Source organism: Platalea leucorodia, assembly GCF_965183815.1.
Source record: "Platalea leucorodia genome assembly, chromosome: 3".
Taxonomy (NCBI): domain Eukaryota; kingdom Metazoa; phylum Chordata; class Aves; order Pelecaniformes; family Threskiornithidae; genus Platalea; species Platalea leucorodia.
The window spans coordinates 125835372-125847826 of record NC_138825.1 but is presented as its reverse complement, the minus strand read 5'-3'; the positions used below and the strand labels follow the sequence as shown (position 1 = coordinate 125847826).

The 12455-nt window shown below is 43.3% G+C and overlaps 1 protein-coding gene across 9 annotated transcripts in view; it reads left to right on the top strand.

Annotated features, from left to right (window-relative positions):
* The window catches only part of HMBOX1 (homeobox containing 1), a 112499-nt gene that overhangs the window by 49628 nt on the left and 50416 nt on the right, over positions 1-12455 (top strand). For all 9 annotated transcript variants that reach the window (XM_082305831.1, XM_082305825.1, XM_082305830.1 and 6 more), the window contains one exon: positions 10379-10858. In XM_082305831.1, the coding sequence (XP_082161957.1) occupies positions 10379-10858 (480 nt within the window). The remainder of the gene's footprint in view (positions 1-10378; positions 10859-12455) is intronic.

Genomic DNA, 12455 nt, shown 5'->3' with positions numbered 1-12455 from the left:
CATTTTAAGCTTCCTCAACTGAAACCGTGTCTTGTCTGAGCCCTTAGTTTTACTTTAAGATAAACCAGATGAGTTAATTCATGATTTCACAGGCAGCTAAGCCACTCTGAAAGGGACCTAAAAGAAATCTTGTTGTATGTGTGCCTCTTATGCCTACTTCTGCTTTTGGCCAAATTGGCTTGTCCCCATCCGTTTAGTTGGTAATAGCAATTATCAGAGCCTTCTCTAAGCTAATTCAGCTCACTCACGCAGGCAGAAACTAGCTATGGGTTGGCTGGTTGGTTGATTGATTTTCCTGCTGGGTTAGTGAACTGAACTGGTCTGCGGACATTTCCACCCAGTCCTGGAGCTGTGCAGAAGGGCAGAAGAGCAGGTCGTAGGTCAGTTCACCCTCTCTCATGCGTCTGCAGCCTCGGGACTTGCATCTGTAGGTGCTCTGCTCCTGCTCCGAGCAGGACGCAGAAAGACTGGGGGTTGCCCTGAGAGCATAGACTGGGTCTTCTCTATGCCATGCAAGAGGACATTTCTCTAGTTCAGGTCTGGGCTACACAAAGAGATGTTTGTTGCTTTAAGAGCATTAATTTGGATGTATATTTCTTTCTGAAATGCTTTTAAATAAAATAAAACTCTAATACGAAAGCAACTGTGGCCAAAAGCCCCAGTTTTTGCCATTGTGATTTATATTCTTCAAGGAGCCACTGTTATCTATTCCTGAGTTGTTCTCTGAGTATAATCTCTGTCTTCACGAAGACTGTGCCAGTAAAACTACACTTGCAAACTATTTTCTTGTGGAAAAAAAAATTGCTGCGTAGTTCAGCACAAAATGAGGGGTAGATAAGTTTCAGTTACTTGCTGGGTTTGGATTTTAGTTTTCTGAAGTAACAAATTTCTCTTTTAAGAAAGTGTGTTAATTGTTACTGCTGGTGATAGGTCCTGAGGGAGAACGAAGGTGCCTGAAATGCTTCAGAACATCTCTTTATTTACGTGTGGAAGAGAGGTGGTGGAAATCCTGGTGATAGCATTCCTTGAAACTTGTCCTACACCTTGTCATATCCGATGCTATTGATGGACCCTGTAGGATGGCTGTATGTGTGGTGAGAAAACGCTCAAAAGTTTGGCCAGGCACTTGGGTCTGCCATCTTGAAGAATGCCTTGTGTGACTTTGAACAAGTCATTTTGACTCGTCTGAAGGCCAGCCCCTTTCTGTGAGCTCTTGGTCTCAAAAATGAGCATAGTTTTACTTCCCCACCTCACAAGGATATTCTCTAGGAAGATGTGTAAATACACATCTTATTTAGATACCCCAGCTAGCAGAATTAATAGAAGAATTCTGAGATTCTGTCTGGATTTTAATAAAGGATTGGTCAAATTCTGAAGTGAACTGGAGGCAGAAGGCAGAAGTATACCTACCCCTGTCATCTTGATGGCTGAAAATAGGTGACTTGCCAGTCTGGTGCCTAGGCTAGGCCCACGTCTCAGTTTTATTGCCACAATGGCTCTGTTTCTTCATGTGGGTTAAAAACAATATTTTGGTGTCTCGGTGAGATTTGCTTAGCTGTGTAACTCAAGCGCGCAAGTCCTGCCCTGGTTGTGTTACAGAGCTTATATATCCGAAGTTTAGTCTTCGGCTCCCGAATCCAAGAGCTCCTCCTTTGCTCTTGGCACAGGTTTGGGCTTTGGGCCCTGGTTCAGCCAGCCCTCAGCTGCCACTACAGCTTTTCTCTCTGTTTGTTAGTCCTTCTGATCCCTCATTCTGCCCTTGAATCCAGCCTCAGAGTTTGAATTCCTGCCTCGTTGTTGTAGAATTGCAACAATGGTAGGAAACCCAGATTTTAGAAGTAGGGAAGGTTAGGGTTAGACAGATAAGGTGTCAGTATGAATCAGTCTGTGCCTTGAGTAGAATTCAGAAGTACCTGGCTCCCAGCCCTGTGCTTAGTCAGAGGTCAGTCTCTTTTGTAAGACTTGGATTATGACAATAATTGGCATTTATATTATATTTTTGCCTTGTAAGATCGATCTCAAGTTCTCTCTCTCTCTTTCCCGAAGATGTAAAGCGGATACTATAAAGCAGAGTAAGTTACTCACCCAAGTGGAATCAGAGGGAAAACTGCTAGGGTTTGCTTACTGCCGGTGTGCCAGCATCCAGTAAAAAATACTTTATCGGCAGTGAAGCATTACAAAGACTGGGAGGAAGAACAGCTTATGTAGAAGTAGTGAATCTAGGTTTGGGGCTCTTTAACTAGCTGAGAAACTTGAAGCCTCCTGAAGAAATGATATGTTGATATTCTGCTCTCAGCTTGCCTTCTATAATTTGTGTAGCGGTGAGTATTTGATTACGTTGGATTTATTTTCAGAAGTTTCAGGCTGCTCTTATTAACTGTCACCATTTTGATCGAAAGCGTATGGCAGTGTTCTGCATTCATAAGACAGTATTTTGCATTCATAAACAGAACCGGTGACGTTTAACCTCGATAGATCAGCTTGTAGTCTGATTTCACTCCTTGCTGCAATGCGAGGCTTTCGTTTCCCTGGGATGAGAGCAGTCATTACAAGCATTACATTTTGTTTGTGAATCAGGATGAATGGGAGTAGAGTCCTCTTTGAAAATCAGAACTAAGAGATGCAACTGCAGGAGATAATTATGTTAACATATGGATAAGGATGGCTCTGTGTTCGTTGACATGATGAGCACTTGAGGCCTGATTTTTTTTCTCTCTCTTGAAAACTGGTACAACTCCACTGAAAATACTGGAGCTGCAACTGATGAGCCTAAGTGTTGGCTCAGATGAGTCAGATCCTTAATCCTCTGTTGCGCCCCAGAATTCATAGCATCGACTACTGTTTTGAAGGCAGCTTTGCGTAATATGGTGCAAAGCTTTGGGCGTTTCTGAAATATTTAAATTGGCTGTGAGTAAAAGGAGATGCACTTGTTCAGTAAGAACAGAAAAGGGCAAAGCTTGAATTTCAGAAGACTAGATAGCGTTATGCCCTAAATGTCCCAGTTTTGTTCCAGTAGTGCTTTAGAGCTGTACTTGATGGGTCACAGTCTTTGCCTCTGAACATGTGTGCATGGCGTCCACCCTTTACTTTGTGATATACGTCGACCGCTCTGTTTGTGGAACAGCTATAGCTTGGAATGAAAGTCCCTCTCTTGAGCATCTTGTAAGAACCAGCTGCATCCTTTGGGATGGGTAATGGTGGGTGAGATGTAGAAAAGGACAGAGGAGTGAATGAAACTTTGCTTGGGTCCTTGGATCTTATAAAAGCGTATGGAGAGAGAAACAAGCTTGCATAATGTAAAGCATGGTTAAAAAATTAATAGACTGGGCAGCTGGAAACGCAGTTTCTTTGTAGTCACTGCTTCTGATAGAAAGCATCTGGAGCAGTAGTTCAAGTGAATTAGGTTGTTGAATGTCAGGCCGGTTGATAAGCAAATTATATTGCCTTTGGAAATAGCAATGCCATCCTTAATATCCAGTTTTGCTTGCTGTCTAGATCAGAGACCTCGCGTAGAAGGGAAACGTAGCGGCCCAGTCGTAGCGAACGAGGATCCTTACGCTGGTGCGTGGTCTGGGGACTGGGCATGCAAAGCCAGCACGGCTGCTCTCTCTGCTGTGTGTTCGTAATAGCTGGAGGACATCCATCTCCACAGTTGTTCAGATAGCAGTTCTCACTAATCCTATATGCATATACAGACAGGAAAAAACTGGCAGGCTAAGGGGTTCAAGCTGTGAGAAAGACTCTGATAGTTAAAACACTTGTTTAGTTAACTAGTTGTAGAAAGTAATTTTTTTGCTATATACTTTGGGAGAACCTGCTTCAGCTGAAAAGCCACAACTTCACCTTCTGATTTTGCTCTTCCATTTAAAGGGCAAGATTGTGTTCAGTGACACCAAGGAAGTGCATGTTATTTTGCAAAAAATGATGGTGCTATAGAAGGTAAGATTACAAATTCTGGAGCTACTGTTAACAGGAGAGTGTAGTGCTCTTAGGGTCCTACCCTGGACCAGCAGTATATGCCATATGTCAAAGAAGGGTCGAAGCTGGCATCTCTCCCCATCCTGTTTGCCACAGTTGATGTGACTTTATCAGAATCATTCTTAAACCAATTACCAGACCTAGGATCCTGTTCTGAACACTTTGGCTCTAGCCCACTTCCATATTATGCAGATGATATCAAATATAGGTCTTATATTAAAAAGCACAACTGGTATTGCAAGTCTTGAGCTTTGCAGAGCTTATTAGATAAAGCAGTGAATTTTGATGGAAATTCGGAGAAGGACCTCTGCAGAAGATGATGATGCTAGAGTACTTCCTACTCGTGTACAGTGAGTAGAGGAGTGGAAAAAATGATTTCTTGTGATCATTAAAGAGTCCAGAGCCATTTTCTCAAGTGTTAGAGGTGTTAAGGCTGGTGTCTGGCCTTATTCCCAAATGGGTAATTGAATTGCTTTGAACTTCTGCAAGTTCAATTGGACATGGACTTAGCTCGTAGCTGTTTTTATGGGATTATTCTGCTGTGTTCCATCACCGAGAAAGTCAGTGTCGGGTAAATGATTCTTGTATCAGTGTGGGCTTAGGCTGTGACAGTAGGTGAGAAAACCTTGCTGTGTTTTTCCTTACTTTTCTCTCTGAGATGCAGGAAGATAAGGGAAGAGAACAGCTCTGTATCTGGCCACGTACCCCCACACAAGATCAGTACTTTCAAAGTGGGGAGGGAGCCCCATATCTAAAGGGCAAAATTCATACAAAAATGAGGCTAAATAAGTCTTGGTGGTATGACAAGGAAAAGCAACGGTGAGAGCAATTATGCCCCTAAACAGCCTTCACTCCAGAAAGTGGCTTTAGAAGTGAAAAAGAGTGGTGCTGCATCTGTCTGGTCGAGACCTGCTGCATATTTTATATCTGTGGATTTGGGAGGGAAAATAAGTTCTTTTTTATTTAGCTCCTTATAGTTCTCCCTTCGATCTGATATCCAGGTACCTCAGGTTCCTTTTGGATGAGCCACGAAAGATAAGCATGAAGTTTTAGTGCTTTATAGATACCAAGAGGCAGTAAGTGGAACTGGGCCATCTTACTGGGGCTGTGACTGCCAACCTAATGTAAGAAATGTAAATAAGTTTGATACTTTAGGCTACCTTTTTCCTGTCAGGACCTAAATAAACTTGATTCGTTTTAAGGGCCAGATTCAGTTAAAAAATTTGTGAATTTTAGTTTTGAGATTAATTAGTACTTTGCAGAGGTCTCACTTTCAAAATTTCAGGGAGAAGAATGCATGGTGATTCTCCCTTGGTTGGCCCTCTTTTTTGGATATCTCCCCAAGGAAATCTGACAGCCCGCTGTAGCTGGTGAGAGTTTTGCTAACTGATCGGAAGATAAAGCATGTGATTATAAGCTAAGATCTGCAAGTGTTGAGGAGATTTTGCTACATTGGCAGCAAAGTTTGCCAAAATTTGACCACAGCAAAGCAATCGTTCCACAGTCTTTGTTCTCAGGAGAAGTATTCTATATCTTTATTTTCTCCTGCACACCCCCAGTCATTCTGCTTGTCCCTATCTTGTTTAACTTCTTGTTACTTTTGCAGTTGATCGTATAGAGGGAAGCAAATCGAATTATAGCTAGCCAGAGGAGTTCAAGAGGTGTCGTGGTTTAACCCCAACCGGCAGCTAAGCCCCACCCAGCCACTCGCTCACTGGCCCCCGGTGGGATGGGGGAGAGAATCGGAAGGGTAAAAGTGAGAAAACTTCGTAGGTTGAAATAAAGGCAGTTTAATAGGTAGAGCAAAAGCCATGTGTGCAAACAAAGCAAAGGAATTCATTCTCTCCTTCCCATCGGCAGGGAGGTGCTCAGCCATCCCCAGGAAAGCAGGGCTCCATCCCACGTAACGGTTACTTGGGAAGACAAACGCCATTGCTCCAACAGTCCCCACCTTCCTCCTTCTTCCCCCAGCTCCGTATGCTGAGCACGACGCCATATGGTGTGGGACAGCCCTGTGGTCAGCTGGGGTCAGCTGTCCCGGCTGTGTCCCCTCCCAGCTCCTCGTGCACCCCCAGCCCACTCGCTGAGAAGCAGAAGGGGCCTTGACTCTGTGTAAGCGCTGCTCAGCAATCACGAAACCGTCCCTGCGTTATCCACACTGTTTCCAGCACAAATCCAAAACGTAGCCCCATACTAGCCACTGTGAAGAAAATTAACTCTGTCCCAACTGAAACCAGGACAGGAGGATAAGAGGCTCTTACAGCAATATGGGATGGATGAAGTAGTGGAGAATATCCATTAATGAGGTGAATGAAATTATGATGATTCTAAAATGGCTGATTTCCTTAACTGCTTTGTAAATTGATCTTTAAACAGCATAAGTTTATAAAAATATGTTAAAAAGGGAAAATAACTGAAGCCCTGCTCGAATAACAGTTCTAAATATGTTACAGTAGTTATTCATTAAAAAGCAGTAGATAGTTGGCAATGTTGGAACATGTTCAATAATACTAAGTTTTGCAATATTTGTTTTGGGTTTTTAATGGAAAATTCCCAGTTCCTGCAGCTGTTTTCAATACATAAAACTCACTCAGAAGCATTGTTTCTAGATCTCATGGTTGTGTAGAAAAGCACATGAAAATGGGAATAAGAGTTCAAAATCAAGAAGATCGATTAGAAATATGTCAGATGCAATGTCTGCTGTGTATGTAAGTATAAGCAAGGCAGTTTTTATGTCTGTATATGACATTAGTGAGACCAGCAGTGAGATACTGTGTCTGATTTTGGTGTTCATATCTCTTTAGGTGTTAAAAAATTATACAGAAGTTGTTTAAAAGGGTTGGAGGGCTAGAAGGACACCTTGCATGGACAGACAGACTGCTGGGATCATTGACTTTGGTTTTGTTTTTTTTTTCAAGTTACCAACATTTTTCCAGTGATTGTGTTAAACATAGTATAATGGGTTTAATCTGACAGTAGGTTTGTTGCCCTTAGATTGCTTTCTGCAAGCCTTTTAGCAGCAGTCCACAGATGAACAGGACTCTGTAGAACACAAGTTGGAAGTCATTGAATATCTTGTTCTTGCTGCAGAGGATGGCCTTGTCCGGCAGCCCTCGCATCCCTGTGCGATTGAAATAATTGCACATGCGCAGCGGATCCCCGCCGCATCAAAGCGGGACAAATTTGAGGCCAGGTCACTTTCCCACATACAACCGCGTACGACAGAAGGTCAACCTTGCATATAAGAACACTGGAGTTCATTATGTGCAATTCACTAGTAAGTCACTAAAGGATACTTAGGATTCACTAAAGGTTTACGTGCAGTTCACTAAAGGATATTAATTTGGCCTGAGAACCCAGATCTGGAAGCTCAGCCCTGACATTTTAGACAAATTAGGGATCACACCCAAATTCTAAAGGGAATGACTGGCCATGGCAACAAACTGCTGCTGGAAATGGTAAGTTCTGTGTTGCTTGACATTTTTTAAGCCATCTGGAAAGTCAGGCTTTCGTCAGATGCGAGTTTTTCAGTTAACAGGGCTAGAAGGACCAAAGTTTTGGGTTTCTAAGTCTGTGACAAACTGGCGATTAAACTAGATAATCTAAAGTATGTTTTGGTATTAAACGTCGAAGAGTCAGTAAAGTAGGAATTTTGAGTAGAGGTAATTATGGGTGGAGGTTCTGGTTCACTAAATCCTGCAGTTTCACAAGTACTTGAGCACGTGACACTTGGTGTTGACAGATAAATGATCCAGGAAATGGTGACATGAGAAATACAGGTAAGAAATGCCAGAAATGGGTTTATATCTAAGGAGAGGCGAGCTGACATATCTAGTGAAAACCATCTCGAGGCCAGATGTTTAAGAAGAGATTTCTCAATTTGAAAACCATGCTACTCAGAGCTGATGTGGGGGGCTTGCAGGCTGTACAGGAGTTTGTGATGTGAGTCAGTAAGTCAGCGTGACACTTCTCTTCTCACAAAGCCTGGGGAAAAGGATCGAGCAGCCCTGCTTCCCCCAGCGCAGAGGCCAAACCTAGAACACAGTGTCTGTTTCCAGATGCTCCTTGTCAAGCTCTGAACGTCTCAGTCTGAGATGCGACTTCCAAATTTTAGTTGTTAGAATTCCAGTCAGTTGCTAGTCTACTGCTGCATTGGCTGCTTTGCCTTCCTTTTAGTAGAATAATCTGTGTGCTTGTCTTTTAAAATTTAAAATGGCTTGTGTGTTTTCAGTAATCAATTGTCCAAAGGACAGCACATTCCTGTTGGACTGAAGCACTTATATGGCTGTAGTCCGTCCGTCTTCTCACATAGTCGTTTTCTTGGATGGGAGTCATCCCCTTGCATTGTCCTCCTGCTTCCTTCTCCCATTGTTGAAACAATGAAAGGGGGTTGGTAGTTGCTTTATGACACCAAAGACAGGAGCTTCTCCTCATTTCTGTATTTTCCAGCCTGCAAGTGCCATTTTTGTGGATTCATGCATCCTGGCTTTGTAGCACCACGTCTGTACAGCTGCCCTCTGGCTACAGCTCTACTAAGCAAGCCAGTTCTCGGTGGTGTTCTTCAGCCCCAAGGCCACTTGGCCACGTCCATACTACCAGACACTTAGCCTTGAGCCTGAGTGGCTGCATCCAAACAGAGTGTTTGTGGTTTCTGCTCCATGCAAAGTCTTAGAAAAAGCCTGTGAATTGGTCAGGAGTGCACAGGTTGACCAAAGCTGTGCCAAAGACAGTTACAGTGATTTAATAATGCTGCAGACGACTGCGTGTAGATGCTACGGTGCCTCTTCCTGAGCACTATTTAATTTACTGTTACTGACATGCCTATACCTGCTGACTCAAGGATAGACCTGTTTGCGTTGCCTAGTCAGGTCTGTGTTGCGAGATGTTACTCCCCTAAGAGATTCCCTTGCTGCCCCCCCCAAAACCTCCAGGCTTGGTTTACTTTTATGCGATTCATGTATCTGAAAAAAGACTAAATGCAGCAGTTGAAAAAGTTTTGTCACCCTGTGGCTCCTGTTGGGGACTTCTCTGTGCCAGTGCAGAAATGGAAATGAGGAGTGATCTTCAAAATTTGCGGAGAGAAATAGGCAGCCCTGTCCCTGGAAGGTCTAGCATAATCGTGACAGCCATCAGCCCTCTTTTGGTTTTCATAGGGGCCTTGGAATTCTTCCTTGACTTTCCTGAGGCTGCTGTTTGTCTGCTCTTGCTTGTAGGGATTGTACATTAGCTCTGTCATGTCTCCTGGAGTTTGAGTGATCTCTTCACCCTGCTCTCCTGCAGGAATTGTCATAAAACCTTGACTCAGAAGATTCACAAGAAGGATGGAAAATGCCTCAATCTCTTTGCCAAGTTCTGTCTGCCCTCCATCTGCCATGCCTTCTTCTCAAGATCTTGAGTTCTGAAGGAGGTGATCTTCTCATTTGTATGCCATTTGCATCTGTAGTGAGGAGACTTAGGAAGGAAAAGAGATTAAGGGAGCATACTGTGATTTTTTTCAATTCCATTTCTGGGCTTTGCAGCAAATACATGTTTGTTGTTCTGACACCTTGGGAAGTTTAGGAGTTAAAAATGCTTTTGATGAGCCACCATGATGATTGAGTTACATGAGAAGCCTGCCTTTGGAGGGGAAAAGGCTGTAGACTTATTTCTTTAAATGAAAGCTCAGTAGTAATTGGATGTGCTGCACTTTCCTTGTTAGGGCAGGCGATCTGTGACAACATTCCAGGTTCAAAAGTTACTAACTTCAGAAATCAAACTTCAGAAATGGGACTTCAGTCACATCAACTTTGATCCTGCAGGCCACTAGAATTTCCGCTAGGTGTGGTTTTATCTTCTTTTTTTCAAGGTAGCAACAAAAAGTTAGGGCAACTTGAACTGTTTGTACTTAAGATTCAAAAGAGTTGAGGTTCATAAATCTCACGTCATAACTGGTTAAAACTTCGCCAGAAAGACTCAACCTCTGGCCTCGACCTAACAGTTTTGGAATCTGGGATTTCTGTCTGGTGGATACTTAGCAACGGGCAAAATTTTGTCTGAAATCAAGTTGCAGCCTTAATTACTGAGAAACCACTGTCTCTTTGTAGCAGTGGTTTATCAAAAGCAAAAGGGTAGTAACTGCAGGTTTATTGTCGAAGGTGTAGGGAATGCTAGTAGAAGAGAGAAATGCTGTTTGAGCAGTTGAAAGAAAATAAGCCCTTCTGCTACATAGTGAGACTAGCATTCGTGGGAGGTTGCCTGCTGAGCTTGTTTGGAGGTGGACTGTTGGGCTGCCAGCTCTGTCATGTGTGTGACTTAAAGTTTTGGACCAGAATTGATCTTGCCTGCATGTAAGGTACTTCCCATGTACCACAGCGAACTATTGAACTGAAGTATTTGCTTTTACATTTTACCTTGTTTTTAGGCTGCTGGAAACCATGTCTCACTACACAGACGAACCAAGATTTACCATAGAGCAGATAGACCTGCTTCAGCGCCTGAGACGTACAGGAATGACCAGACATGAAATCCTCCACGCGCTGGAAACCTTGGATCGTCTTGATCAAGAGCATAGTGACAAATTTGGAAGAAGGTCTAGCTACGGAGGTGGTTCCTACAGCAACAGTACCAACAATGTCCCAGCATCTTCCTCTACAGCCACAGCTTCAACACAGACCCAGCATTCTGGGATGTCCCCATCACCGAGCAACAGTTACGACACCTCCCCACAGCCTTGCACTACTAATCAGAATGGGAGGGAGAGTAACGAGAGGTTGTCTTCATTCAACGGGAAGATGTCACCTACCCGCTACCCACTTGCAAACAGCTTGGCTCAAAGGTCATACAGTTTTGAAGCTTCTGAAGAGGACTTGGACATTGATGACAAAGTGGAGGAACTGATGAGGTTAGTAGAAGTCTTTATAGTTTGGGAAGTCATAGTGAGAAGTCCCTCAGAAGAAATCTGCATGTTGGAGGACTGCTATAGTAGTGATGGGTATTATCAAGAAAGCAGGAACTGTGTTAGACAGCTGCTCCCCTGTTAGTTCCCTCGCGGTCGCTATCTCAGTACCTCTCACCTGCCTCTCAGTCTTGTGTAGACAACCCCTGGCTGTGTGTGGGTATCCCACAGGCTGTTTTACTGCTGAAGTATTTTTCCCATGCTGTACCAAAAACTGAAATTAATGTTAACGCACTAATTTTCCGCCCTACTTTTATTCAGAAGACTTCTGACTGAGTGTCAATTCATGTGACTCCTCCACTACTTCATACCAGTTGTATTCCCTTCCATATATAGGAGGAGTAGGGAATCTGCTTGGTTAATGCTTTCCACTGGGATCTGCAGAGCACGTATGTTATCTGTTTGTGGCAGGGGCTGACTCTCTCTGGGATTTGCACAGTCTGCAGATTGGCATAGGAAAATACAAATAATAATGAAGAAGCAGAAGTCCTCAGTGAGAGCCAGTTGGGGTTTTTTTCCAGACTGACCTTCCTTTACTTTTCACAGCTTCCTTTTCAGCATTATGGCCAAGATGAAAGGAGGGGATTATACCACTGAGGATGAAAGTCAGAGTCAGTGGGCTTGATAGCAAAAAGAAATAAGAGGAAAGGCCAAATGTCTCAAAACAATTTTGGTCATAATGTTGGAATGTCGTCTTTTCCCCAAAATTGCAACATTTGTGAAGTACCTATGAGAGAACTAGGGTCCATAAGCTCCAGGATGAAAATATCTTTGAAGTAGTTTGGAGATTTAAGGTAAAGGTGTGGTTTTTGGGGCAGAGGATTAGAGATGAGCTGTAAGAAAACCCGGTCAGCCTCGTTTACTGTCGGCTGCAGGGTAATGGAGTAATGCAGGAAGGTGGTGAGTAGAGCCGTATGCAGGAGTTCCCATTGCTGAAGTTTAATCTTTCCTTTGAGTTTTGGGTTCCTATGCAATAAGTCTCAGATAACACTTTTAGTGCTTGTTTAACCTGAAACTACTTTTATTCACAGGCGTATGGAAGATGAGTGTTGGGTACAGAAATAAAAATGAACCCGCAACATAGCATTTATTTTGCATTTACATTTGCAAGCTTGAATCTGCCTTGAATGCGGCTGGGGCAGGAGGGGAGAAGGGGAAGGGAAATTACCAAATAATAAAGCCTAATAAAGTCTGGTTTTAATTGTCTGCCCTTCTCAGGAAGGGAGGGAGGAAGAGGAGGGGAAAGTATCTGTTTACTGCAATTGAAATTTGCTGCGTATCACAGTCCCTGTGGAACCTCCACATTATTTTCTTTTTGGCACAGTTTTCGTCCCTTCTGAACTATCTTTGCACACCTTGTAAAAATCATACAAAGGCTTTAAATAACTGGCGCTTGTTCATTCCGTGCAGGCTGTGGACTAAGGAAGTAGGGGTGGGGGGATAGAGGCTGCAAAATCTTTTCTCCTTTGGGTCTTTTCCTTGAAAGGTTGGAGCAGGTTTGTGTCTGCATATTCATTTGTGTAGCTAACCATGCAGACCCTGC